General features: G+C 39.0%; 2 protein-coding genes across 5 annotated transcripts; one reads left to right on the forward strand and one right to left on the reverse strand.

The window, feature by feature from the left end:
- Positions 1-2,969: 2,969 nt before the first annotated feature.
- Positions 2,970-11,028, forward strand: LOC122646316 (transcription elongation factor TFIIS-like). 4 transcript variants are annotated; one of them, XM_043839874.1, is made up of 5 exons: positions 2,970-3,087; positions 3,124-3,312; positions 9,620-9,871; positions 9,929-10,630; positions 10,835-11,028. In XM_043839874.1, the coding sequence occupies exons 2-4, from the start codon at positions 3,148-3,150 to the stop codon at positions 10,625-10,627; spliced, it is 1,116 nt and encodes a 371-aa protein (XP_043695809.1). In that variant the 5' UTR covers positions 2,970-3,087; positions 3,124-3,147; the 3' UTR covers positions 10,628-10,630; positions 10,835-11,028. The 4 variants fall into 4 exon arrangements, with proteins under 4 accessions (XP_043695809.1, XP_043695786.1, XP_043695794.1 ...); XM_043839851.1 differs by having other exon boundaries at positions 9,620-10,630; XM_043839859.1 differs by having other exon boundaries at positions 9,620-10,630; positions 10,838-11,028.
- Positions 11,029-13,028: 2,000 nt separating this feature from the next.
- Positions 13,029-13,956, reverse strand: LOC122644625 (high mobility group B protein 6). Its single transcript, XM_043838009.1, has 3 exons — positions 13,481-13,956; positions 13,319-13,393; positions 13,029-13,201 (listed from the first exon to the last, which is right to left on the reverse strand). The coding sequence occupies exons 1-3, from the start codon at positions 13,913-13,915 to the stop codon at positions 13,082-13,084; spliced, it is 630 nt and encodes a 209-aa protein (XP_043693944.1). The 5' UTR covers positions 13,916-13,956; the 3' UTR covers positions 13,029-13,081.
- Positions 13,957-24,639: the final 10,683 nt, after the last annotated feature.

Raw genomic sequence — 24,639 nt, forward strand, 5'->3', positions numbered from 1 at the left:
AAACGGATAATGCATTCAACTTAGAATAAGAACATTGTTCTGATACGTGCTACGCTAAAATGCATTCTTGGTTTTAAAATGCTGTGACATTTCATCTAACATCTCATGGGCAAAATCAGTTTGGTAGGTACAAATGGTAGACTCCACCCAGGTAGACTATTCAGGCAGGGGTAGGGTGGTTATTATAAACCCCCTTGTTAGGGGCACTGGGCCGAGCAGGGGACTGGAGGGGATAAAGATCCGCACAAAGAAAATGAATTCTCAAGAAGGGTGTCAACTTCAAAGTGAATATGTTCTTCAAAATCAAACCAAATCATTAATTCAAAATCCGTGCATTGATTACTGTTTGGTTCCATTTTGTTTTTTTTGCATTGTAAAAAAGGTAATTGGTTTGGTTTCAATTTCGACCGACAAACAATTGATTATAGATCGTTTGAAATTGATAGACTGTTGAACCGAATATGAAACAATTATAACTGATTAAATTGAATAACCAAATTGTTAATCCAGATAAAACCATTAGTTCTCGAAGGTCTTTGAATCAGTGTAGAAGCAAACTCTTACGAACCAAATACAATCCATTAAGCCTAATAAAATTGATACACTGAATAACTGAATCGATTAAATGGTTACGACCCATATAACAATAAACTAATAACAAATCGAGACCGACTTGGTAATAAAGCATTCGACTGGAATTGATTACAACTAGACTAACAGAAAATGAATAGTAATTCATTTTAATTTGGGAAGATGAAACCGTTTAACAATTGGTTTGGTTCGGTTTAAGTCAATTACAATATGAACAGAACTGAAAAAGTCTATTTAAATTGCAATCGAACCTTAATTCCCAATGGCATTTTTTACTTTCCACAACGTGCTATTGTTTCATAACGCATTCCTAGAATGCCCGAGTTTTTCTTTTTGTTTTTTGGTAAAAGTGACCCCATAGTTGGAAAATCAGGTTTTCTGACTCGACTCGTCTTTCAGAAAAACTAGGTGACTCGGCCTTGTCAAACCCGGTTAAGGAGAGTCATGTTTTTAATTTTTTTTTTTAATGTAATAAATATGTATACATTAGTAAAAAATTAGAAAAAATGAGGGAAAAAAGGAAATCATCACGTATCAATGCATTTTGAGTTTATACTATTGAACAAGAGAAGAGAATCGAGGAGTTGAGGGTTTCTTATTGTTTTAACATACGGATTTGCTATTTTACTCAACTTTGTTTCTAAGTGAACCAGATTAATTTATGGTTTTAAAAAACGACTAAACTCGCCTAATTTGTCATGACTTGGGTACAATACCAAATCTTACATGACTCAAACGATTTATGACCCAGTATCATCATTTTTTTATCTTGATCTAGTTTACGCGACTCATGACTAGGTTTTCCAAAATTTTGACTCGATTCGGGCGACTCCCCCACTCAAAACCTGGTTTTTCAACTACCGTAAAACTACACAGAATAAGAAAATCTTTGCCTTTTTTTTTTGGGTGGAGAAAAAAGATCCCACAGAAGTGACGTAGAAATTCTTTTTCACTCATTCTCAAATAATAATTCATGAACCCACACTAACACTCTTTCTCCTCATACACCAAGTAGGGCCCCCTAATGCACGAAACCATTTTCCGTGCCATGATTGATGTGACATTTAGATCCCTCTATGCTGGCTGCATGAGAAACCCTTGCCCTTTTATGTGATACTATTTATTTTGGAGAAAAGTTCTCTATGGGGGAGTGTACCGCCCATGCCCAAACACAGATCGAATGGGGCAAAATGATCGCCCTGCCCTCCATGATGCCAACGCATGCTCAAGGGACATGCTTCCTCACATAGAATGCCGACCCATTTATTTTTAAGAAAAAATGTCCTTTGAGCAAGCAACAGAGGGTATGCTAGTAGCCACTCCCTTTCTTTCCCCTTCACATGAAATGATCTCTCTACACCCTACTTACTAAACCATTTTGTTGCTCCTTATTGATGCGCTTCCTTTCCTATTTTCAAAATATGAAAAAATATCTCTAAACTACTAGGAACTATATACCCCCTTGCAAAAATTTGTAAACTCATTTTTTTGTTCTCTCTCTCTCTTTTTTTAATGAATATAAAAATCATGTGACGGGCATAGGGTACTCTTGAGAACCCTTGCCGTTGCAGACATAAGTAGAATAAGAAAAAGAAGAGAGAGGATTCCATGAGCAAGTAGAATAGGGGCACACGCAAATCATACATTTGAAGGTAGAGTCATTTTATATGAGGAGAGAGATAGAACTGGAAAAAGCTTCTGTCCAACCGCGGTGGGAGCTGGACCGTCCAACCCCGCTAAACGACAACAAAATCAACGATTGGATAGTCATTGCACAAGCGGATCCCACCTGGACCCTACATGTGAAATGACAACTCCACCCTTGATTTTATTGTCGTTTATCGAGACTGGATCGTCAGCTCCCACCGTGGCTGGACAGGAGCCACCTATTGCTTTTGGATGTCAAAAAAATTCAAAAATTTCAAAAAATTTTGAATTTAAGAAGAGGAAATGAGTCAATTGAGACATAAATAATCATTGCATCATCTTCATTTTTGTCTTATATTGTTTTTTCTTTTCTTTTAGTGGCATCCAATCATAGCCCTACTAGAGATGCTTAGCTTACCCTGCCCGTTCTCTTATTACCTTTTTTTTCCTACAAAAAAAGGGGAACAGGGAAAGTTGAGAAGAAAAAATGACACGTAGACTCGACTGACAATACTAAATCCTCTCCCGCGGCCAGTTCCACAGAACTGAACACCACTTCAGGCATGTGAACATTATTTCTTGTCCGAAAATGGATATCTAACACGTGCTAGAAATCGTATCCGTGGATCTCACAAGTTATCGGCGATGGAGGTGCGATAGCCGTTAGTTTGATATAAGTCAGATAAATTTAAGGTTTCGTCTTCTCTAATTCAACTCCAGAAATTCTAGGGCTTAAAAGTTGAAACAAACCGTGGAAACGAAGCCGCCCGCGGCCCCCGTCACTCCAGGCATGAAAGCATCTGTAATTATATAGAGTCTTCAGCTCTGTGATGGGATCTTCTTTTCTTGGTAGGTCTGACCTTTCACTTCTTCTGATTATTCTAGGTTTTGAGCTGCGTCTCGGAACATATGGATAAAGAACTTATCGAATTGTTCGAAGCGGCAAGGAAGGCTGCAGATGCTGCGGCAGCGAAGGAGGCTTGCTCTGATGGATCCGAGGAAACCCGATGTCTTGACGCATTGAAGCGGCTGAAGAATTTTCCTGTTACGAAGAATGCTTTAATCGCAACGCAGGTATCCTGTCCTTGTCAAGCTTCTGTTGTACTTTAAGGTATATGATACCTTTGGGTGACGATCCAGGGTTTAGAGTTTAGATTCCTCGCCCTTTTAATACCGGTTGGAATTTTTTGTTTTCACATATATATGTTTTTGTAGTTTGTCAGTAGAAGGCTTGTTTTTCCTGTGGTTCGATCTTTTGTTACATGGAGATTAGGGTTCCTTGGGGTTTAGAAGATGGCTGGAATCTCTGGAAATAGAGAGTCCATGGATCATGGTTTAAGTAACTCAAATTTTTAGCGTATGCTGCTGGAAAATTGGATGAAATTTCTGAGATGAATTGGCGATAACGACAAAGAGATTTTGAACGAGCTCTTGAGTTACTGATAAGAAACCGTTCTTAAGCTAACCTGCTAACCCAGTGATTGTGAATTTGATGCCATACACAAGATTTTAGTTCACGGTGGTGGCATAGTTATCTGTGCTGATACTAATAACAATACGATACCAATACTTAAATTATAGCCATTTTTGTTTTGGGGTTTTAGACTTTATTATGTTGGGTCTTAGGTTTTACTGTTTTTGGTTTCGGTCAAATGTTTAATGTGTATGATCTTGATGGTTTTAAGTGTTCTTGGGAAGTTCTATTCATTTGTTTTGGGTAAATAAGGCTGCATTTGGTAACATTCCTGCGGAGTGTTTTTGCTATTCTTTTGTTACTTGCGAACAATGATAAAGCAAAAACTCGATGATAAAGCCGGTTCTTATTGTGATGCACGTCCTTAAGTGGATATGTTTGGTGAACAGAAAATTACCATGAGTTAGCTTATCAGACGACATTGTTCTTTTGTATCTTCTTAATTGATATTATAGGTATTATCCATTTCCAAGAATAAGGTTTTTAAACACGTCCTTAAGTGGATATGTTTGGTGAACAGAAAAATACCATGAGTTAGGTTATCAGACGACATGGTTCCTTCGTATCTTCTTAATTGATATTATAGGTATCATCCGTTTCCAAGAATAAGGTTTTTAAATTCCTCCAGAAACTTTTTGTATTTGTTTCCTTTTCAATTTCACAATGTTGTTATTCTTAAATTCCTCCAGAAATTTGTGGTATTATTTCCTTTTCAATTTATAGGGTTTAAATTTTCTGAAAAACAAACTGCTAACCTGCACGAAATCTGGAAAGTTTAGTTTGTATTATGAGAAAGAAAGCTGAAGAAATAGGGGGGGGGGGGAGTAGAAAGGATATAGGAAGACAGAATACGGAGGTAGAGATAAGAGAACAATAGAAAAGATTACGAGTTATAAAAATTAATAATAAGAATAAAGAAGAAGAAAATGATGGGGATTTTTTTTTAGGCCGGGCCTCTGTTTTGATCCTGCAATTCCATCTGGATTTCCTACTAACTTTTTGGTTTTAGATCTGGTTTGAGAATGATATTTGGAATTTTTGTCCACGATTGAAATGCCTTCTTTTATTTTTCCAATGAGAGAACATTCTGATGTCCATCTCAGTCCAGTTCAAGGTATAAAACACAGTTTTGAAGGCGTTACCTGGCCACTAGGCGTCCATGCGATGTCTCGTCTTACTGTATGTAGGTAAGGCTACCACCTTGGCCACCTGGGTGTCGACTTGGACGCCTTGGTCCGCATAGTTGGTTGGGTGCCTTATGCTGTTTTGTGTGTTTTTTTGGTTATATAATATAGATTCTTTGCCTAACCTTTTTATTTGGCAGTCTACAAGATTATAATGCTCGCGATACATGGATTCATTTAATCTTAAACCTTGCTATGCTGTTGTATCTGGTTATACCGTTATAGTTAAATGCTAATTCTCTGCTAGAATCAATTCTGATCCTATGTAACTTATCAAATATCATTGAATTGAATTGATCCTATATTTTTTTTGTTCAATTGATATTTAACTTCTGTTTTTGCTGCTAGTCAAGGTTTAAAATCTCGTCTCGTTTCGCCATTTCGGGTTGGTTGAGATTTCTGAAATATCGAAATATACCGAAATTTGGCCGAAATATGGTATTTTTTCTGCCATATTTCAGCACTCCATCTCGGTGGGTTTTTTGGCCATATTAAGGCCTGATACTGTATGTACACTCTTATTTAAGCTAAATAAATACATTTAAACCTTCATATTGCAAAAAAATGAACTCAAAGTGGTGTTTTGGGTTTGCACCTTGATTTACAGTATACGGTCGGACCCGGATAAGGGTGTTAAACGGTCCGGTTTCGGTTAAACGGTTTGGTTAAGTTCGGTTTTGATTGCTTGAGGGTAGAAACTGTCACTGGATCGTTCAACTAAACGGTTTCATAGTCAAAACCTGGACCATTTGGTAAATGGTTTTGGTTAAACGGTTTTTAAACGGCTCGATTAAATGGTTCTATACGGTTTTGGGTAGACAGTTCTGTACACATTTTCTACTCTATTTATTAATACTAGTTTTTAGTTAATAGTTATTACTTAGTAAGTTATTAGTTTTTTTTTTTGGAAAAAGGAAATCATTAATGAAGAAACTTGACTGCTTAGTAGTTGTTACTTGCTAGGTTTTGATTTTTTGTTTATAAAATTTTTTTTTTGTTAAGTTTTTAAACGGTTAGGCGGTTTAGTTATAATTGGTTTTAATTGGATTACACGGTTTGAAACCGTTGGATTAATCGGCCTAAACCGAACCAAACCGACTAAATAAATGGTGTCATTTCTAAAACCATAACCGGACCATTTAACTAAACGGTTTGCCGGTTTCGGTTTAAACGGTTCGGTTTCGGTTTCACTTAACGGTTTTGGTTTAGTTTTGACACCCTTAGACCCGGATGTATAAATAGTTAAATACACATTGTTTAACAAAATATACCAAAATATTCTGAAATTTGAACATTTTTCATTTCGGAAGCCCATCTCATCTCGGTAGTGTCGAAATTACCAAAATATACCGAAATTTCGGCAATATATCGCGAAATTTTGAACCATGCTGCTAGTTTGTTGTGAACAGTCGGTCAATCTTACAATAGATGTTAATTTATACGTAACTGCTGCTTTCTTTAATTGGCTGTTAAGTTACTAATGATGTTTATGATGTGTCCATACTAGATATATGGGTGCCTTGTTGCCTTGGCGACGTCCAGTGGTCTAGGTGGGTCGCCTAGGCACCCCTTCACTGCCTTGGGGCACCTTGGCAACTATGGTATAAAATCTTCATACCAAATTAGTTTTTGAAAGCCTACACAGTTTGGGGGAATTCTTATCTCTCTCTATTCTTTTCTGCCTACTTGTATCTTCATCTTTGTTCATCCTTCTGTCTTCTTTGATCTCTAGCTGGTCTGCTTTTGTTCTGTTTACTTTCAAAACTGGGTTTAAACTTTAGGATTCTACTTGATGTCTGAACTAGAACCTTTTGAAAGCCTGAATTGTTGGTCAGGGGATTCTTAATTCCATTCTTTTTTTCCCTCGTGTCTTCATCTTCGTTAGTCCTTCAGGTAATGTAGCTTATATGGTTTTAATAGGCAGGTTCGAAAAAGGGGTTGCTGGTTCGAATGGGCAGAATTAGGGTTGGGTTTATGAGAATGGAGTTAAATCTTATATGATTTTAATAGGCAGGTCTAGGAGAAGCTAATAATATAGGTTTGAATGAAGTTTAAATAAAAATTTAAAATTCAGAATTTTAGGGTTAGGGTTTCGGGTTTTGGAATTTAAGAATAGAGCTGAATTTTAGGGTTTTGAGAGGTGATCTGAAGAGGGGCTTTGGATCGAGTATCCTAGACAGTGAGGGGAAGACTCGAGTGGAGTTTGGTTGGCTATGGATGTCTGGAAGTGTGAATGTTGGAATTTAGGGTTTTTGGGGAATTAATGAATGATGGGGGATCAGGTTTTTTGAGGTTGAGATGGGTCTGGATTTACAGTGGAGTGGAAGGGATGGACTGTAGGAGCTGTGATCAAATTTTGAAATTAAACTGATGGGGGAATTGGGTTGAACAGGGAAATTAGGGTTCAATGAGACTAGGGTTTAAGGGAGATCGATTGGGGGGGGAAATAGAGGGTTAGAAACAGAATTGGGTTTCAAACTTACAGTAGAATCCACTGGCAGCAAAGCTTGGACAGCAGAGAAGGATAGAACCACCACCTTCAATCTTAAGAAACCTCTCAGCCGTCAAGGCATAAGGAGTCGTAGGAGATCCACCTACCCTTTCTTCCTTGATAGAACCACAAGGCAAACACTCACAAGGAGCAGCAACAGCAACAATGGTAGCAAACACGATTTTTTTAATTCATAAGACTTGTGGGGGAGCCTCCCACGATTTAACTTTTATAATAAAAGGCCATAGGCCGAATCCTAATACAATCTAAACACTTCCCTCACTTAAATCGTTGTTGAAGGGTAGGAATAAACAACTTAAAACAATTAAAACACTTCCAATAGGATATAAGACCCTATTAGTCAATAGGAATATTTCACTTAAATTGGACCAGTGGTTCAACCGGTTCAATTTATAACACTAAAACATGAAAATTAAACTAAGTATTAATGTAGTCCTATATAGGCAAGGCCTAATAGGAACCAGGTAAAATCAGAATTCTGGAACTGTTTGTAGATGTGGGCTGTTTAGGGTAAAATTAGGGTTAGGGTTAGGATTTTGAGTTAGGGTTTTATTTGGTAATGATGGGCAGGTTTTTAGGAGTCTATTGGTGTAGGTTTGGATTGATTTGGATGAAGTTGAAAATCTAGGGTTTCGGGTTAGAGGCCTTGTAAAAATGGAGTGTTTTCAGAATCTAGGGTTTAGGGGTGGATTTTGGGAAAGGGGTTTATAGGGTATTAATGGGCAGGTCTAGGGGGTTATTTTGGTATGACGAAGTTAGGGTTTGGATGAGTTACGAAATTCTACAATTGAGGGCAGAATTGGATTTATGGTTTTGATGGACAGATTGGGCTGCAACTGAGATCGAGTGGAGGGATAAGGCTGAACAGATTTTAGAGTGAGGCTAGGGTTATGGGAATCGATTAGGGATAATGGAGGAATGGGGCTGTGAGTGATTCAGGGTTAAGGAACTCAAATAAAATAAAAAGGGGGGGTGTTAGGGTTGGCTGTAGAAGGTTAGGGAAAAAGGGAATAATTAAATTAATAAACAACTCATCGGATCTGCAAATCTGCAGTAGCAGCAAGTTGAGGAAGCTTGATTGAAGAAGAAGAAAGACCTCCCGACCTACAAGATGCAGAGGAGTCGCCGGAATCCACCAGCCCTCACCCTTGATATGACTCACAAGGGGTCTTGATATGACTCACAAGACAATTCTCAGAAGAGAGAAGCAGCAGCAGCCAAGGCCAGCAGCAAAATTCGAATTTTTTTTTTGAACATAATTGGTGGGGGAACCTCCCGCACGGTTTGTATTAAATAAGAGGCCAAAGGCCTTATTCCTAAATCTATTACGATTCAAATCTCTCACTTTAAATCGTGGAGAGGTGGACCTAATTAAAAATAACTTAAAACTTAAAGTCAAAAGACCTATCTACTCTTAGTAACTTAAAACAACTTAAAACTACTTGAAATAAAAGAAGATTCCCTGCTAGCCAATAGGATATAAAAACCTATTAGCCAATAGGAGCACTTCACTTAAATTAGACCAATTGAACCAATTGGATGCAACCAATTTAAACCGGTTCAATTAAAAACACAAATTAAAAACTAAGTATAGAACTGAAATAAACTAAACTGAGGTTCCTACTAAAACCCTAGGCTTAGGGTGGTTTCTTCAATTCGAGGAGGCTAGGGTCTGCATCAATTATTGGGCTAATCCAGTATGCAACCTATGTACCCCTAGTTTAGGCCCATTAAAGTAGCCTATTACATAGAAAGCCCTTGGGATCAAAGGCCCAACATATATATATATATCCTAATTCTAGATGTAAGCCCATTTCGAAATTTTATTTTTTTAAATCTCTAGCTGGTTAGATTTTGTTCTGTTTAGTTTCAAAAACTGGGTTGAAACTTAAGGATTCTACTCGAAGTTTGAACTAGAGAACCTTATTACTGCTTTGATCAGGCAAATTTGGTTGGTTGGGTTTTTAGGTTTTGATTGTAAGCCTGTTGATTCAGAGAACTGTGGTCATTAACATTCAGATTCTCAGCCACTTCTTTTTTATATTTGCAATACACACATCCAGATTCTTTTTTCTGGACTAATTTTAGAATTACAAGAAAGGCTTTTAGTGAAGTTGGAATTGTTTGTCTTCACTTGTGGAATCTCCCTCTCAGTGCTTTTCATAAAGTTTTCACCTATTTTGCTCATTACACCATTTATTTCACTTCCAGGTTGGAAAACGTGTTCGGCAGCTCACAAAGCATCCTAAAGCAAAGATCCAGGCTGTAGCTTCTGACTTGGTTGAGACATGGAAAAAAGTAGTCATTGAGGAAACAACCGGAAATAAGAAAAATGGGAACTCAGAGGATAAAAGTTCTGCAAAGGTCGAAAAGGGGGATCCCATGATGGTTGAGAAGGTGCCGAAGGTCCGAACTCCCAAGGCTGAAAGAATTGATCAGGGTGAGAGAATAAAATCTGAGAAGGCTTCATTTTCAGAAAATGTCAAGGTTGAGAAGATTGAGAGAATAAAACCCGAGAAGGCTTCATTTTCAGAAACTGTCAAGGTTGAGAAGATTGAGACTGTCAAAGTGGAGAAGAGTAGTAGGAGTGAGGTTGTGAAGGTTGAAAAGATATCCAAAGAAGAAAAGCAAGCTTCTGGAATTAAGAAACCCCCACAAACTCTCAATGGCCCTCCAAAACTGACTTCAATGATCAAATGCAATGATGCTATGCGTGATAAGCTCCGGGAAAATCTTGCAGAGGCCTTTTCCAGAGTTTCTAATGAGGTCGATGAAGATATTAGGGATGAAGTAAATGCTTATGATCCAATCCGAGTTGCTGTATCTGTGGAGTCTGCATTGTTTGAAAAGTGGGGTCGGAGTAATGGGGCCCAGAAGTTTAAATACAGATCCATAATGTTCAACATCCAAGATCCAAAAAACCCGGATTTGCGGAGAAGAGTCCTTCTTGGACAGATCAAGCCAGAGAGACTTCTTGTCATGACCCCTAATGAGTTGGCAAGTGATCAAAGGAGACAGGAGAACAACCAAATAAAGGAGAAGGCTTTATTTGAATGTGAGCGTGGGGGCGCTCCAAAAGCCACAACAGATCAGTTCAGGTGTGGTCGATGTGGGCAGAGAAAGTGCACATACCATCAAATGCAGACACGGAGTGCTGATGAACCTATGACAACCTATGTAACATGTGTAAACTGCAACAACCATTGGAAGTTCTGTTAGTTGGTTTGTAACATGTGTTAACTGCAACAACCATTGGAAGTTCTGGTAGTCGGTTTGTCTTTGTAGGTACCATTCATTGGCTTGGATGTTGAACTCTGAAGCATGAGACATGTGTAAACTGCAACAAACATAGGAAGTTCTGTTAGTTGGTTGTCTTTGGAGCATGAAACATGTGTAAACTGCAACAAACATAGGAAGTTCTGTTAGTTGGTTGTCTTTGGAGCTACCATCCATGTGGGGCTTGGATGTTGAACTCTGAAGCTCCATCCTAATTTTTTAGATTATATCAACCATTTGTGCATTTAGTCTTTGATTTTCTTTTTTTATGGATTAATTTATGTAGGAGTTCAGGTGAATCTTACTTCTGGAGGTATTCAACCACCTTGAATTTGGTGTGTTCATAATTAGGAACTCCAAAAAACCCACAAAGTTAGTATATCATGCTTACTACAAGTTCAAACTCCTTATGATATTCCCCCTTCTCATTTTTCTAAAGTTGTTTGATGCTTTTTTTTGCATAGTATTCAAGCACTCAGCCGAGGTAGGTTCACCTTTGAAGCTAAATGCTTATTCATTAGTGGAATCATCTCTACAAAGGGCAATTTGTACAGAATGGGAGTACAAGCTTTCCTTCCATATTTGTCAGTTTGTTAGATGAATTGTTGCTGGACAACATTCCCCCCCCCCTCCCTTTTGAAAAAAAGAATTGCAGGTGAAGTTAAATGGTTGCCAGATTCAGTAATCTTCATTTGTGGTGGCAAGATTTTTTCAAGTGCTTTTATATTTGATGATGACAGGAAGATTTACGGCGTCAGAGATCACAATAACAATGGAGGGAAAAGGGAAAGGTCAATCCAAAGGTCCCTAACCAACTAATCCCATTGATAGCTAGATTTCTGACCTGTGCCTTTGGCAAAAGCATGCATAATACCTCTTGAGATGCATGGCATTGAGAGTTTCTGCTCATGCTTCTCCTCCTCCCTCCCTCCTCCCCCCCCCCCCCTCCCCAAGTTGGTATTCTATATGCCTTCTCAGTGTGAACCATGGTGTGATGACATATGGTGTTTCTCACTTTGGCTTTAGACTTTCCGGTTGCAGTGCATAAGGTTATTTGAAGGAAGTGTTGTTTGAATTACCTTTGTACAAGCTGTGGAGCCGAGGGATTATGTCCATGGAGTCATGGACCATTGGATGGAGCAACCCCCGCCGTTGGTAATCTTCTCTTAAATTCAAGTGCTGGGGATCAGCCTTCTCATCCTGATCATATGAGTCACCAATGTTCCTGGCAGTTCTAATTATAGTTCCAGGAGACTCACTGTGCATTATATATAGCACCTAAAAGAATATATTCAATTGCAATGAACAAATTCGACCAGGTTGAGTTTTGTCAGTTATATGGAAGAAAAGCACCTTGCTGCTGACTGTTTTTGTCCACTGTTAGGAGCCAAGATCAACTTGTGCCTTGAGGGTTAGCTTGATTATTCTCCAATCTTCAATGTGGAAGCTAAATGTTCTAAGAGAATCTTTTCTCAGGATGTAGGTACAGCTTCAAATCAAGTACAAAGGTATCACAGGAGGTCAAGGGATTGACTTTTCCTGGTTGCATTATTGGGCCAATATGGCCCCTTTGTAGTTTCTCCTCCTTCCCCCCTCCTTGATAATGGTAGTTCTCTTGTTGTTGATAGTTAAAGTCCCATTGGGCAGATAGATAGGATAGTTCAAAAAAAACAAAAAAACAGTGCAAAGGTATTATGGCAATTTTCACACATGGTTCGTACCCCTGTTTTACTGGGCTGGATCCTCCAGCTCTCGCCACGGCTGGAGGAGAGCCAAGTCCTCTCCATCTCCCTCGCATATACTTTTGACATTTTAAGTCTCCAAAAAGTTTTATATTCTTCGGGGAAAACTGCCTTGATGGGAGATAGTTATCCAATAAATTCAGTGAACCCAAAAGCCAGAAGACTAATCTCAGAACAAATGTGTCGCCACCGTTGTCATCATCGGAGATTATAAACAAGTATTGGACAGAATGGTGCCAAGTCTGCAATCTCCTTTTGGTTTTACAATATATTCATCTTATATGAAGCCAATGAGCAGAGGAGGGTGTATTTAATGTACCTCAAAAAAATGCATTTCAAAAGTACTCTCAAAAGTATATTACCCAATTGAGGTTGATTTGGTAACTGGAAGTGCTAAATTGAAATAAACCATTGTAGTGTGGAACTGTAGATGATGGATACAGCAAGTACTCTCTAAAGTATATTACAGAAACAAAATCCCTTCAACCAGGGATTACTCTGATCTTGGATTTAGTCTCCTTGCAAAGAAATAGTGAGATACTATATATCTTTCTCAAAAAAATTCTCTTTGAAAAAAGAAAAAAAAAAACAATAGAGATTCTGCCATCCTGGGGACTCTGGGAGTGGGACATGGAGGGATTGTTCCACTTGTGCATTACGAATCCGGTGCCTTCTCTGGTACTTCATCAGCTGAAGGATCCAGCTCTGGTTTTCTGTCCACAAATTTCTCTCTCTCCATGGCGTTGGCACATTCTCTCTCATCAGATTTCATTTCCTGAAATGGTAATAAATCTAGTTACTATAAATCTCAAATTCTCAATAACGGAATCCAAAAGGTAAAAACTGATTTTTCATTTCCGAGTAAAACAGAGCTGATGATAATCTCGCTTGCCTTTGAATGCAATTGAACTTCCTTAAGCTTCTTTTCTTGTTCCTTTTCTCTGAGTGATTGAATGGGAGTGATTCTCTGCCGTAGAATTTGAGAAAATCATGATCTAATTACTCAAATGAAGGAGGAAAAAAAAAAAGAATTTTGATTAAAATTTTCGCTCACAATGCAGGAAAACTGGAGTTTCTTCAGTGCCAGCAGCTTCTCGACCATTATCTCGACCTGCTTCTGCGATTCACCTCTCCTTTGGAGTTCCATCAGATGCATATCCAACAGTAGATCCTTCTCTCTCAATTTCTTCTCTGTCTTTTCCTTCTCTAATCTCAACCGTTCCAGCTTCTTCCGGATCGAACTCAGTTCCTCTGCAAGAGATGCATCTAAAGATACGTTCTTGGATGGCGTTGAAGTGATCAGACGGTTCTCCTTATCCGAGTCGCCTGCCAGCGAGATCTCTATCCGTTTAGGTTTGGAATTCGTCTTCAACTGATCATCAATTGGATCCACCAGAAAATTCCTCGGCTGCAAGGGTCTCCGGCTGATTTTCTGCCGAATATTTTGAGGTCCGACGGCCGGAGATTGACAGGATAACAGTTCTTCCATGATGAGAGCAAGTGTAAGGTGTTGGCCTGTTGGGAGTCTTTTGGGAGACTTTAGGGAGTCTAAACTGAAGGGCTGACGTTTAAATTTGAAAGGGGGCAGCGGCAACGGCTACTTTTTTATGATTTGTGTCCTCAGGTTTTCGAGTTTCTCGAAAAACGGACAAAAACTCCCTATAAACCCTAGATTCTCTTGAAGATGAAATTACCCTTATAGCCTCCGTTTTCCGTACGTCAGCACTACAGCATAACAGAATGCACTTGCGTACAGTATCTCTGTTTTATAGGCACATGAATGGATACCGGTGGGCCCCCGTAAACCGTATCAAGAATTGTCCCTGATTAGACGAGAACGATTGGATCATTGGTATTTTCCATTTCCATTGCTTTTTGCAGGTTTTAAATGAAATTTGCAGGAATTGGGTTAAATCCGTCCGATCTGATCTGGATGTACCTCAAACCAAGGTATTCCATTTCCATGGATGTTTTGCAGGTTTTAATGAAACTTGCAGGAATCTGTGACTTTGGAGGTGAAGAATCACTTTCCTGATTTTCAAGTCCAAAATTTCAGAATTTTCGGGACGGATTCCAGAATTTCGCTTCTGGAAATTGTTGGAATCCAGAATTCTCAAACAAACTCAAATGAGAAGGATGAAGTTGAATTATCAGTTTGAGCAATCTTTGCTTCCATTATAATACAGATTACAAGAGATGAGCTTTGGTAGTAGATTCTGGGAAATGGAAAAATATATAAAACTACAAAACTAGTACAAAGATTTAACCAAGAGCGTTGCGTTGTTTGAGAGCCTGGAAGACTCGAGAGCTCTTGTCGAAGATAAGGGCCCTTCGATTGTAGTCGATGGGTTCTCTCCCCGGATCGCTTCCAAGGATAGCCTCATCTACCAAGCACTCCATTACTTCCACTATTCCCTTCTTCTCTCCGCACAGCTTTTCGTCTCTCCCTTCCTCATCAATAAATCCCAGTTCCATCAATTCCTCTGTTTTCATCTCCCTATCTTCTTCTACTACTACTTCACCATCAGTTCCTTCTTCATTTACCAATCCTGATTCCATTGCTCGCTTGGATGATTCCACCGGAGCTACAGATCCAGGTAATCTCAATCTCGCTGACAAACCTATTAACTTAATTCGATTTTGGAAAGAGCAAGACCGAATGGGAAAGGAAAACGGTGAAGGTTTAGTAATGCGAGGGAGATTGAGACAGCGAGTGGTGATGGTTCGAATTTGATGATGGAGTTGAAGCTGGGTTTGAGCTTCCATGGTTGCTAGTTCCAGAAAGCTTTGTAGAGTTCTAGTCCAAGGAGGTAGGAGCTTTATGTAGATATAGATATAGGGAGAGTTGACTCAGCGGTCGAGGAGATTTCGATCTATTTGGCAGCGAAAGGTAAGCTAACACTTGGCATTGTGAAAACATGGCACGTAAAGTAGAGGAAGAACCCAAGTTTGCAAGTAGGCAAAGCCCTCCGGGGCACGCGCTTGAAAGATGCAATTGCCACGCCGTTTATCAAATTTTTTTTAATGAAAGATATCATCAGAGAGTGACACGTGGCCATGGGAAAATTGCATTACGCAACTTGCAAGTTGCAACACGACAATCTAATGTAATATAATCAACGGTCAAACATATTACCGTATGCGGGATCGCTGGTTTCAAACACAAGGGGGGTGGGGGCTGAAACGATTGTCCCGCCCACCTTGTTGATGCTTCTACATGCGATTTTATTGGTCTCAGCGTGCGCGTAAGGGCCACACTCATCCTTTAGAGAATTCTTCCCCTTAATTAATTTATGAGACAATGTGTTGTTTTTAGGGCGTAGCCTCCACTAGCATCCCCCTCTTTGTTTTTCTCGTCTTCTCCCATGAAATGACTCTACCTCCTACTAAGTGAATAAAAAGAATAATCTTTCATTGGCTCTTGCCTAATAATGCAATATTTGCCACCAAATGGGAAACACATTCCCTTAATTTATGCAAAGATAGTTATTTCATGGATCGGAAAAAGATTACTTGGGTTCTACCAATAACTAAAAAGTGAATCATGGTTGAATCTAATTTGGGTTGGTGGTGGAGGAATCGAATCAGAAAAAAGTGAGATTCTAGTTGTAAGATATCTAATGAAACCGTAGCTGCATTTGAGATCTCATTCAAAGAGATTGATGTCAAATATTTGGAGTTTATTTTTGTATCCTATATGGATGATCCGATCCGCAAGGACCATGATTGGGAATTGTTTGATCGTCTTTCTCCGAGGAAGAAGCAAAACATTAATCAACTTGAATTCGGGACAGCTATTCAAAATCTTAAGGTTTCATATGATGTAATAGTACTATTTTCCTTTCACATGAATTTTTTTATTATTTTCTCTCTTCTACTCTAACCATGTAGGCCCTATTTGAATGATATCTTTCTCCGCACCACCAATAGTGTGGCATGTAGATTCCCCATACATTAGCGCTATGAAGAACCCTCTCCTTTTATAAAAACAAGAAGATGGATCTCTGAGCAAGCAATATAGTGGAGTGCACCAATGAGGTGCAACAAAATAGCTCCATACATAGAAGGGCAGCAAAGTCATTTCAAGTAAAGAAGTGAGAGAGTGTTAGTGTACCCTCCCCTGGTGGCTCAGAGAACCTTTTCCAATAAAAATATTCAAGAATACTTTTTCTCAACATGTGATTTGTTTGGGCGAGGTAGCTAAATCACCCCCAGTAAATGTAGTCAAGCAGCATATGAGTAATACCATTGGTACACTAATATTGGTTAGGTGAAATTTTCATAAATAGACAGATAATGAGAGGATGGAATATCTACACCAAGTCAACAACCCATCTTTGACATATGGAGATGGTTTTTTGTGAGTGCAGAAAAGTATAGTCATCCATGGTCATAAATGTCTGCATGTCTATCCCTATTTACGAATAGTCGATAATATCTTCACTCGATAATATCTTCAGTTCTTCATTGTACTTGTTTTTATATTATCAGACCTCACGGTCAAGGGAAAACCAAATTAGTCAATCCTTTCCTTTTCTCCCTCCGACCTTTATGTGTCTGACTTTCGAACTTAGAAGCTTAGAGGAAAGTTTAAACAGAGCACAAAGATGGATATGTCATGTAGGAACTCAATTAAAGTACCTAATTATTGATTACAATGTCCGAGTGTTGATAGATATATCATGTGGTCGTGGTTTTACAAATCAGATTGGAATCAATCAATTTTACTCGGAATTAACCGGCCTTAATTATGATTAACCAATTAATTCTTTGACAAAGACTCTGGCTGATTCAAAGATAAGCTAGAATGGTTTTTGAGCCGATTCGTTTTGGAAATCAAATCAACAACGGGGATCGATCGTATTCCTCAATTCCAAATTTAAAAACCTTGCATGTGGTGGATGAGGAATATCTTGTAAGGATTTCTGTCTTCCAAGCTGCGTGGTGCCTGCACTAAGACATGGAAAGGGCGAAATGACTACTCCACCCCTATAAAATGAAAAATCTCATCTTTATTAATCATTGGCCCCATATTGGTGTAGAAGCCACACAGCCTGGCAGCGATCCCCCTACCTATTTTATATCATAAGATTTCGGTCTCAACCTCTTGGGCAAACAAAGTGGTCAGTTAATAATTGAGAAGATGAGATATCAGACTTCTTAAGTCATAATCCAAAATGGTTTCCGTTGTCATAATCACTTTGATTTTATTTTCTTGATTTTTTTAAGGTTGCTCTGTTACATACCTAATTATATGGTTATTTATATATATTAATTATTATTTTATTAATTATTATTTTATATTTATTAATTATTATATTTGTATTGTGCGTGAGTAAATATTGAGTGTGAGTTAGTTAGGATAACCATCAGTGTTAGTGGGTTAGTTATTCAAATGTGGGAGGAGTCATGAGTTGTAAGTTATGTAATGGCTATTCAACCCTATTTAATAGTGATTATGAATGAAAAGGCTAATAGATTATTATACCCTAAATTACCTCTTAAGAGTTATCTTGAGAAGATGATTGGCAGCCTCCTAATTGTGCCAGGACGTTCAGTGGCTTCGTTTGTAAAGCCCCAAATTTATCTCTCTTTCTCTATTTCTCTCCCTATAATTTCTCTTTTATTTTATTTTCTCTTTCGGATTATCTTGCACGTATCATGCTCCAATCGAAAATGTCATCCTTCCAGTGAAAGGGGAATATAGATATCAATAGACTAAATGTAATATTTAATGTATTCAAGGATACTTTTGTAACTTCAATCTCTATATTAATAATGGGTTAGTGAAAGCTAACTGAGCCTCTAGGGTTTACACATGCGTGGTGGGCCAGTGGCCAATGAGAAAGTGCACAAAGGCATCATAGGGGACAAAATTTTCGCTCGCACTCCCATGAGTCTAGGCGCAAGGGCTATTGGCCCGATTAGAGTTATTTTTCCCATTAAGAATAAGGGGAAAAGGAGCCTATCTGGGAGAGTGGCCCCTGTGCTCATACACATGCATGATAGGGTAAAATGACCATTCTGTTCCACTTGAAAGGGCAAAAATTCTGCCATTGTTGATGCTTCTGTGTGCGCTCTAAGCACAAGGGCCACACTCTCGGACAGAAAACTCTTCCCCTAATAATAAATACATGATATCCTGACTGCATGACAAGTCTTCAAGTTAAAGATGTAAAAAAGGGAAAAAGAATGTTGCATGGTCGCGCGGCCCCTATGCCCAGACACAACTCCCTCCCTGAAATAACCATCATTGCCATTTTACAAAATGAAAAATTCCCCCTAGTCGATGTGCTTGTGTGTCTCCTCATTGGCCCTCGTGCTGGTGCAGGGGCCATGCGTTGAGACAATGTTTTTCTTCCCATATAAAATTTAATTTAATTTCAATTGTTTTTTAGCATCAACTTAATTTTCAGTTGTTTTTCTTTATAGTAGTTCACATTCTTCTGGATGTAAGACTCTATTTAATATGCATTCTTGGAATAACAGTTTAAAATATTTGTATCAGGTTCGATATTGGTCTAAATTGATATCGATACAGGTTGGCTTAGATTGGATGGCTTTACCTTCACTTTTGATGAATTCTTTTTTCATAGATTTACCTCTGAATCAGATTGTTACGTCGCAAGCATCGATAATGATCTACGACAAATCTAATACCGATATTTTAAACCATGCTTGGATTAATGCGTTCTGACTCTAGGTTCTAGAATGCATTATAATACTCAATTCTTCTCTATTTTTTTACTTCAAAATACATTCTAAACACTTCAATTCTTCTCTATTTTTTCACTCCAAAATACATTCTAAACCTTGAAGTGTTATCAAAAATACATACCAAACACAACTAAAGTTTCCAATAAACATCAGTTTTTTAGAATGAGAATAATCAATTTCTTATTTCTTCTCTGTCTCATTAGGGTGGGGGTGGGGAGAATATGGGGAGGATTTAAGTAGTTTTAAAGAAGGTTAAAGAAAATGGTGTGACATAAGTTTTCTCTCGAATGGGTGATTTTTATTGTAGTGTGTCTTCTTTCCAAAGGGGCGGGCGTGAAGACTATCATTGTTCCTTGATCTCTACTTAATACTTGATTGAGATTGATTCATTTCTCTCCACATTCAATCCATTTGCCCATACTTGTCTCCATTGGACTTTGATAAATGTTCCTCAAGTCCAATTTTGGTCAATATTGGACGGCTGATGATATAAGAGATAAATTTTTAATAAACACCAGGTGGGTGGGGGAAAGAAAACGCCACCCCTGTGCCTAGATATACGAGCGTGTAAAATCAACGCCGTACTCTAGTCAATTTTCATCTTTTCTAAGAGTGCGGTGGTCATTTCGTGTATTCCTGTATTTGGGCGTAAAGATGCGTGTATTGCGCAATTGGATGGCGTTCTTGCTCTCTTTTTTTTTTTTCTTAACTTTTGTAACCTTACCTTACTCTCTTATTTTTTCAAACGTCACAAATTCTACTAGAGAGGACATGATTTAGATTAGTTACATGTCAAATTCTAGAGTCTAATTTGATCAAATACCCCTTTTTGTATTCATATATATCTCATACATGTTTGTGTATATAAATGATACTTTAAACATTACTGTGCACTCTCCCAATTCTTAGTGGGAAAGAACGGTTTAGATTAAAAATAAATGTAAAAATAAATGCTTCAGATTTGTCTTTTGATTTTCACATTCTATTGTTACATGAATAACTATTTAACATACATTTTTTTTTTTTTGGGAAAAATTGTCATCTAACAAGTACACTTAAATAACGTGCATAACAATGAGATCTCTTGACAATGACATATTGTCAAGTTCCATATTCTCAAATTATTTTAAAATCCCAATTAACAAATTAGGAAAAAGAAGGTTGTTAGCGTGCGTGGCACTTACGCCTAGATACAGGAAGGGCGAAATGATTGCTTCATCCTGTGAAATGAAAAATCCTACTCCTATTGAATGCCCCATGCGAGCTACAGCCTGGAAGTGATCCCCCTCCCAATAAAATTTTAGGAATAAAATAAAGAGAAAAGGATATCTGCAACCTTGTAAATACATCGCTCTTACACTCTCTATTCTCTCTCCTCCTGATCATGTGGCGATATGTATGTATCATAGTCATTCCATTCTGTGCGCCCATTGGTTTGGCTTGGGAGATGCTAATACATGTCAACGACGTGTAGATCCCCTGCCATATCAACTCAATCTGTGGGATTGCAATTCAGCTTAGAATGCATCCAAATTAGGGGTGTCAAACGATCAATTCGGCCCAATTTTCAGTCGGACTGAATCGGTTTTGGTTTGGGAATGAGTGAGACCAAAACCAAACCGTGAGGAACTTCGCTTTTCAGTTGGTTTTGATTTATTTCATTTTTTCAGTATCAAATTATACTGGTTTAGATCGGTTTGTTTTCAGGCTTGAACCACAATGAAATCTTACTGTAAGTACCGTGGTCCTCGGGACCAGGGTTCCTTAGCCTCTATGGCGACAAAGATTGGCTTCGATGAATAACGGGGTATTGTTCCGATATATCATTATGGGGATTGGGATCATGCTTTATAAAGAAATGGAGTCGCCACATAGGATTAGGGCCTAGGACCCAATGGGTGTAGCCCCATCCGGGGTAAGTGGAAAGGGCTACGTAATTCCATATGGTCTGATCAGAGATTCATAGTAAGTAATCAGGTTACGAGGGTGGAAAGGTGTTAGGCACCCACCTCGCCCGGATAAATCGGTGTTTCTACTAGATGCTGATTTTTGAATATTCTCCCTTAATAATATATCTTATACTAACATGTAAGGCTAAGTTATGATGTACTAATCATGACAAAGAAAGAAAAATCATTTACTATGTACACTAAATCGAGTTACTTTAATTGTCTACATTATGCCAAAAATAATGAGAGGGAAAGAGATAGATACCTGTCTAGAAATGCAAGAAATAAATGAAAGTGCACCGAGGGCGAAATATGTGATGTCCCACGGCTCAGGTGGAGATGGACGATCGGCTTGTATCTCTTTTGTCGGACAGAATGAGGCTATACGAGATGAGTTTTGTCACTCAGACTTCGGGCAGAGTAACGTCTATATAAGAGATTCTCGTTATCTGTATACAGACAACGACTGTAAAGGGGGTTTTTCGTTATCCGTACACTGACGAGATAATAATACCCAAGAGCAGAATCGCTCTATGTTTGGATGGGTAACCGAAGGATCTACCCACGTCGAAAAACTCCTCTCACTCACATACTCACGAGAAAAAGACGGAGGAAAAGAGGACGAAAAGGGGGCAAAACAAGCCCTCGAGGGTCTCCTTACCCAGAAAAGCTTGAGAAATGAGGGAGGGGGACCCTCCTATTTATAGGGAGGGGTCCCCTCTCTCTCCTGGCCAGATAAGTCCTCCACGGCGCCATGGAGATGTCCACGGCGTCGTGGGGGACTTTTTCACGGTGCCGTGGGTGACGTTAGCAAGCTGATGTCACACCCCCTCGTGGCTCCGTGAAAATCCGATACACATCCCCACGGTGCTGTGGGAAGGAGCCTACGGTGCAGTGGAAGGAGCCCACGACGCCGTGGGAAGGAGTCCACGGCGCCGTGGTGGGGGAGGGTGAGCAGTACCTGTTTCTGCATTTGGTAAAAGAGTCTTATAAGTCATTTTAGGGATATTAGGGTGATTGGTTTAGATGTAGGGACAATAGTCCTTCTTGAGAGAGATACCGATGTCTGTCCGTGTCCTGTTGTCATCATCACCGGGGGGTGACAAAATTCAATGTCTACACTTACATTTATAACTTGTTAGTGTGGAGAGATTTGGTAAAAAACACCTTAAATCATCTATCCCAAGTCAAACAAATAAATAATAAGGAATAGGGAAATTTATTTGATGTGTTCATGTTGTAATTGGAACAAATTTGGTCTCCCCCTATCATGTGGTGCTATGCACGTATCATGAGTCATTCCCTTCTGTGTGCCAATTGGTTTGGATTGGGAGATGCTATTACATGTCAACGGTGTGTAGATCCCCTACCATAATAGCTCAATCTATGGGATTGTAGTTCAACTTAGAATGCATCCAAATTAGGGGTGTCAAATGGTCAATTCGGCTTGATTTTTTCATCGGGATGATTCGGTTTTGATCTATGAATAATGAGTGAGACCAAAACCAAAATGTTTAAGAATTTTGATTTTTTAGTTGGTTTTGGTCTGGTACAGTTTCGATTTATTTTGACTTTTCAATATCAGATTATATCGATTTAGATCGGTTTGTTTTCGAGATTGAATCACATCGAAATCTTACATTCATAACCTGTAGGGAGGAAAGATTGGGTAAAAACACCTTAAATCATCTTTCCCAAGTCTTGTAAACAACCAATAGGGAAATTGATGATATGTTCATGTTGCATAAAGGAGAGGAACTCATGATATACTTGCACGAATCGAGCGCGGATCATGTCCTTGTAAAAGTAGCATCCAAAGCCCTCCAGGGGCTCTCACATGGAATCCACACCTCATGTGGGTCCTGCAGTGGATTCCATGTGAGTGGCTCTGGAGGGCCGTGGATGGTACTTGTATAAGGACACGATCCGATCTCACAAGAATCTTTGGGGTTGAGTGTTGTGTGAGATATACTACTCACAGCAACACCGACAGAGTAGTGCAGGCTCGCACATCTAGAGCACAAGAAGATGGTCATCGATGCCTGTTGGTCGAATGGTGTGTCTTGCCCTACGGGATAGGGAATCCGATAGTGTAGGGGTTACCAACCACAAAACTCCTTAAGAAAACTTGGAACCAGCTTAGGCCCCGGGAGTTGGGACATGCCCTACGCCTAGTTGATAAGCCTAGCGGCAATAATTAAAAAACCGGCATGGTCGATATTAGTGAGTGTAAGATAGCCTAATATTCTAATTTCTGCAATATTGTAGAGGAAAACGTTGAAGGTTTAGTAATGGGAGGGAGATTCCCTTAGCTGGCCTAGAAATTTTTTTTTCATATATTATATATGAAGATAATCACTAATATAATATATTTTATTCTAGTATTATTTTATGTAAAATTAATAATTTTCTTCGGTTGAGGGTTGGAACAAACATATAACAAGAATTCTTGGAATTCCTTGGGAATTCTTGATTGGCACCGAGCTAACCATAGGGCAAAGTCGGATCTTTTTGGTTAATAAGATTCAAAAGGTTTATCGATCCCAGGGGGTGCAGATTGATCTGTCCTGATCCTACGACTGCACGACTTCTTCTCAATCCTGGGTACAAGTCTTCCTTTCCTCCGTTCACTACTGAAATCCCCTCTGAAAGAAGAAAGGTAGATTGTGGCTAACACTAAGCCAAAGAGGTGTCCGTGGAAAAATAAGAGAATATTACAAAATTAATATTAATTGCATTCAGTATAAGTTCAAGACACATAAGTGCTCTAACCATATTTCGGCCCAGCCCACCCCACGCATCTCCCTTCCCCCTCCATGTAATCAGGGTCAATCAGGGTTAGCTAGGCCCGACCTTGACCTAGGGCAAGGGCTGAATTTTTCAGGCCCTGTGTCAAGGCCAGGCTGGACCTGGACCCATTCAAGGGGACTTGGGGTTGGGTTTGGGTTTTAAAAAGCCTGGCCCAACCCAACCTTGTTGCAACCCTAGTGTCTATGACCAAAACACCCCCACTCTCTCTCCGTCGATGACTATAATGACTTGCGGCCTTGAATATGGTATGGTCTCTCGGAAAATAATCCTCTTCAATTCCCTAAAAGTGTGCAGTGCGATAGTTCAGGGTGGAGATGTGGACACTTGGCAACTCTGACATCTAACGGTGCCTCTTTTTTTATTTTTGGTAGAATCTCTCTGCCTCTCATTATCATTTTCTCGAGTTCCAATCTGTATATCGGTATTAACCTTTTTTTTTTTTTTTTGATGGAAAAACAAAAGATATATTACTAAAGCAAAGGTAGATATACAATATTCTTGGATTGAGCATACTTAGCAAGGTTCATGGCTATAGCTATACAAAAAGGGTCTCCTTGCTTATCAAACACTATTTCTTGGGCCATATCAGAGATATACACTAAATCCTTAATACAATACCAGGACCAAGAAGATTTAGTTGGAGATGGAAGAATATCAGTGATGTGTGGATTGGAGTACCATACGTTTTTAACCTTCAACCCCATGCTAGCAGCATGGTCTAAGCCTGATCGAATAC

Source organism: Telopea speciosissima, chromosome 1 (genome assembly GCF_018873765.1).
Source record: "Telopea speciosissima isolate NSW1024214 ecotype Mountain lineage chromosome 1, Tspe_v1, whole genome shotgun sequence".
In the NCBI taxonomy this organism is placed as follows: Eukaryota; Viridiplantae; Streptophyta; class Magnoliopsida; order Proteales; family Proteaceae; genus Telopea; species Telopea speciosissima.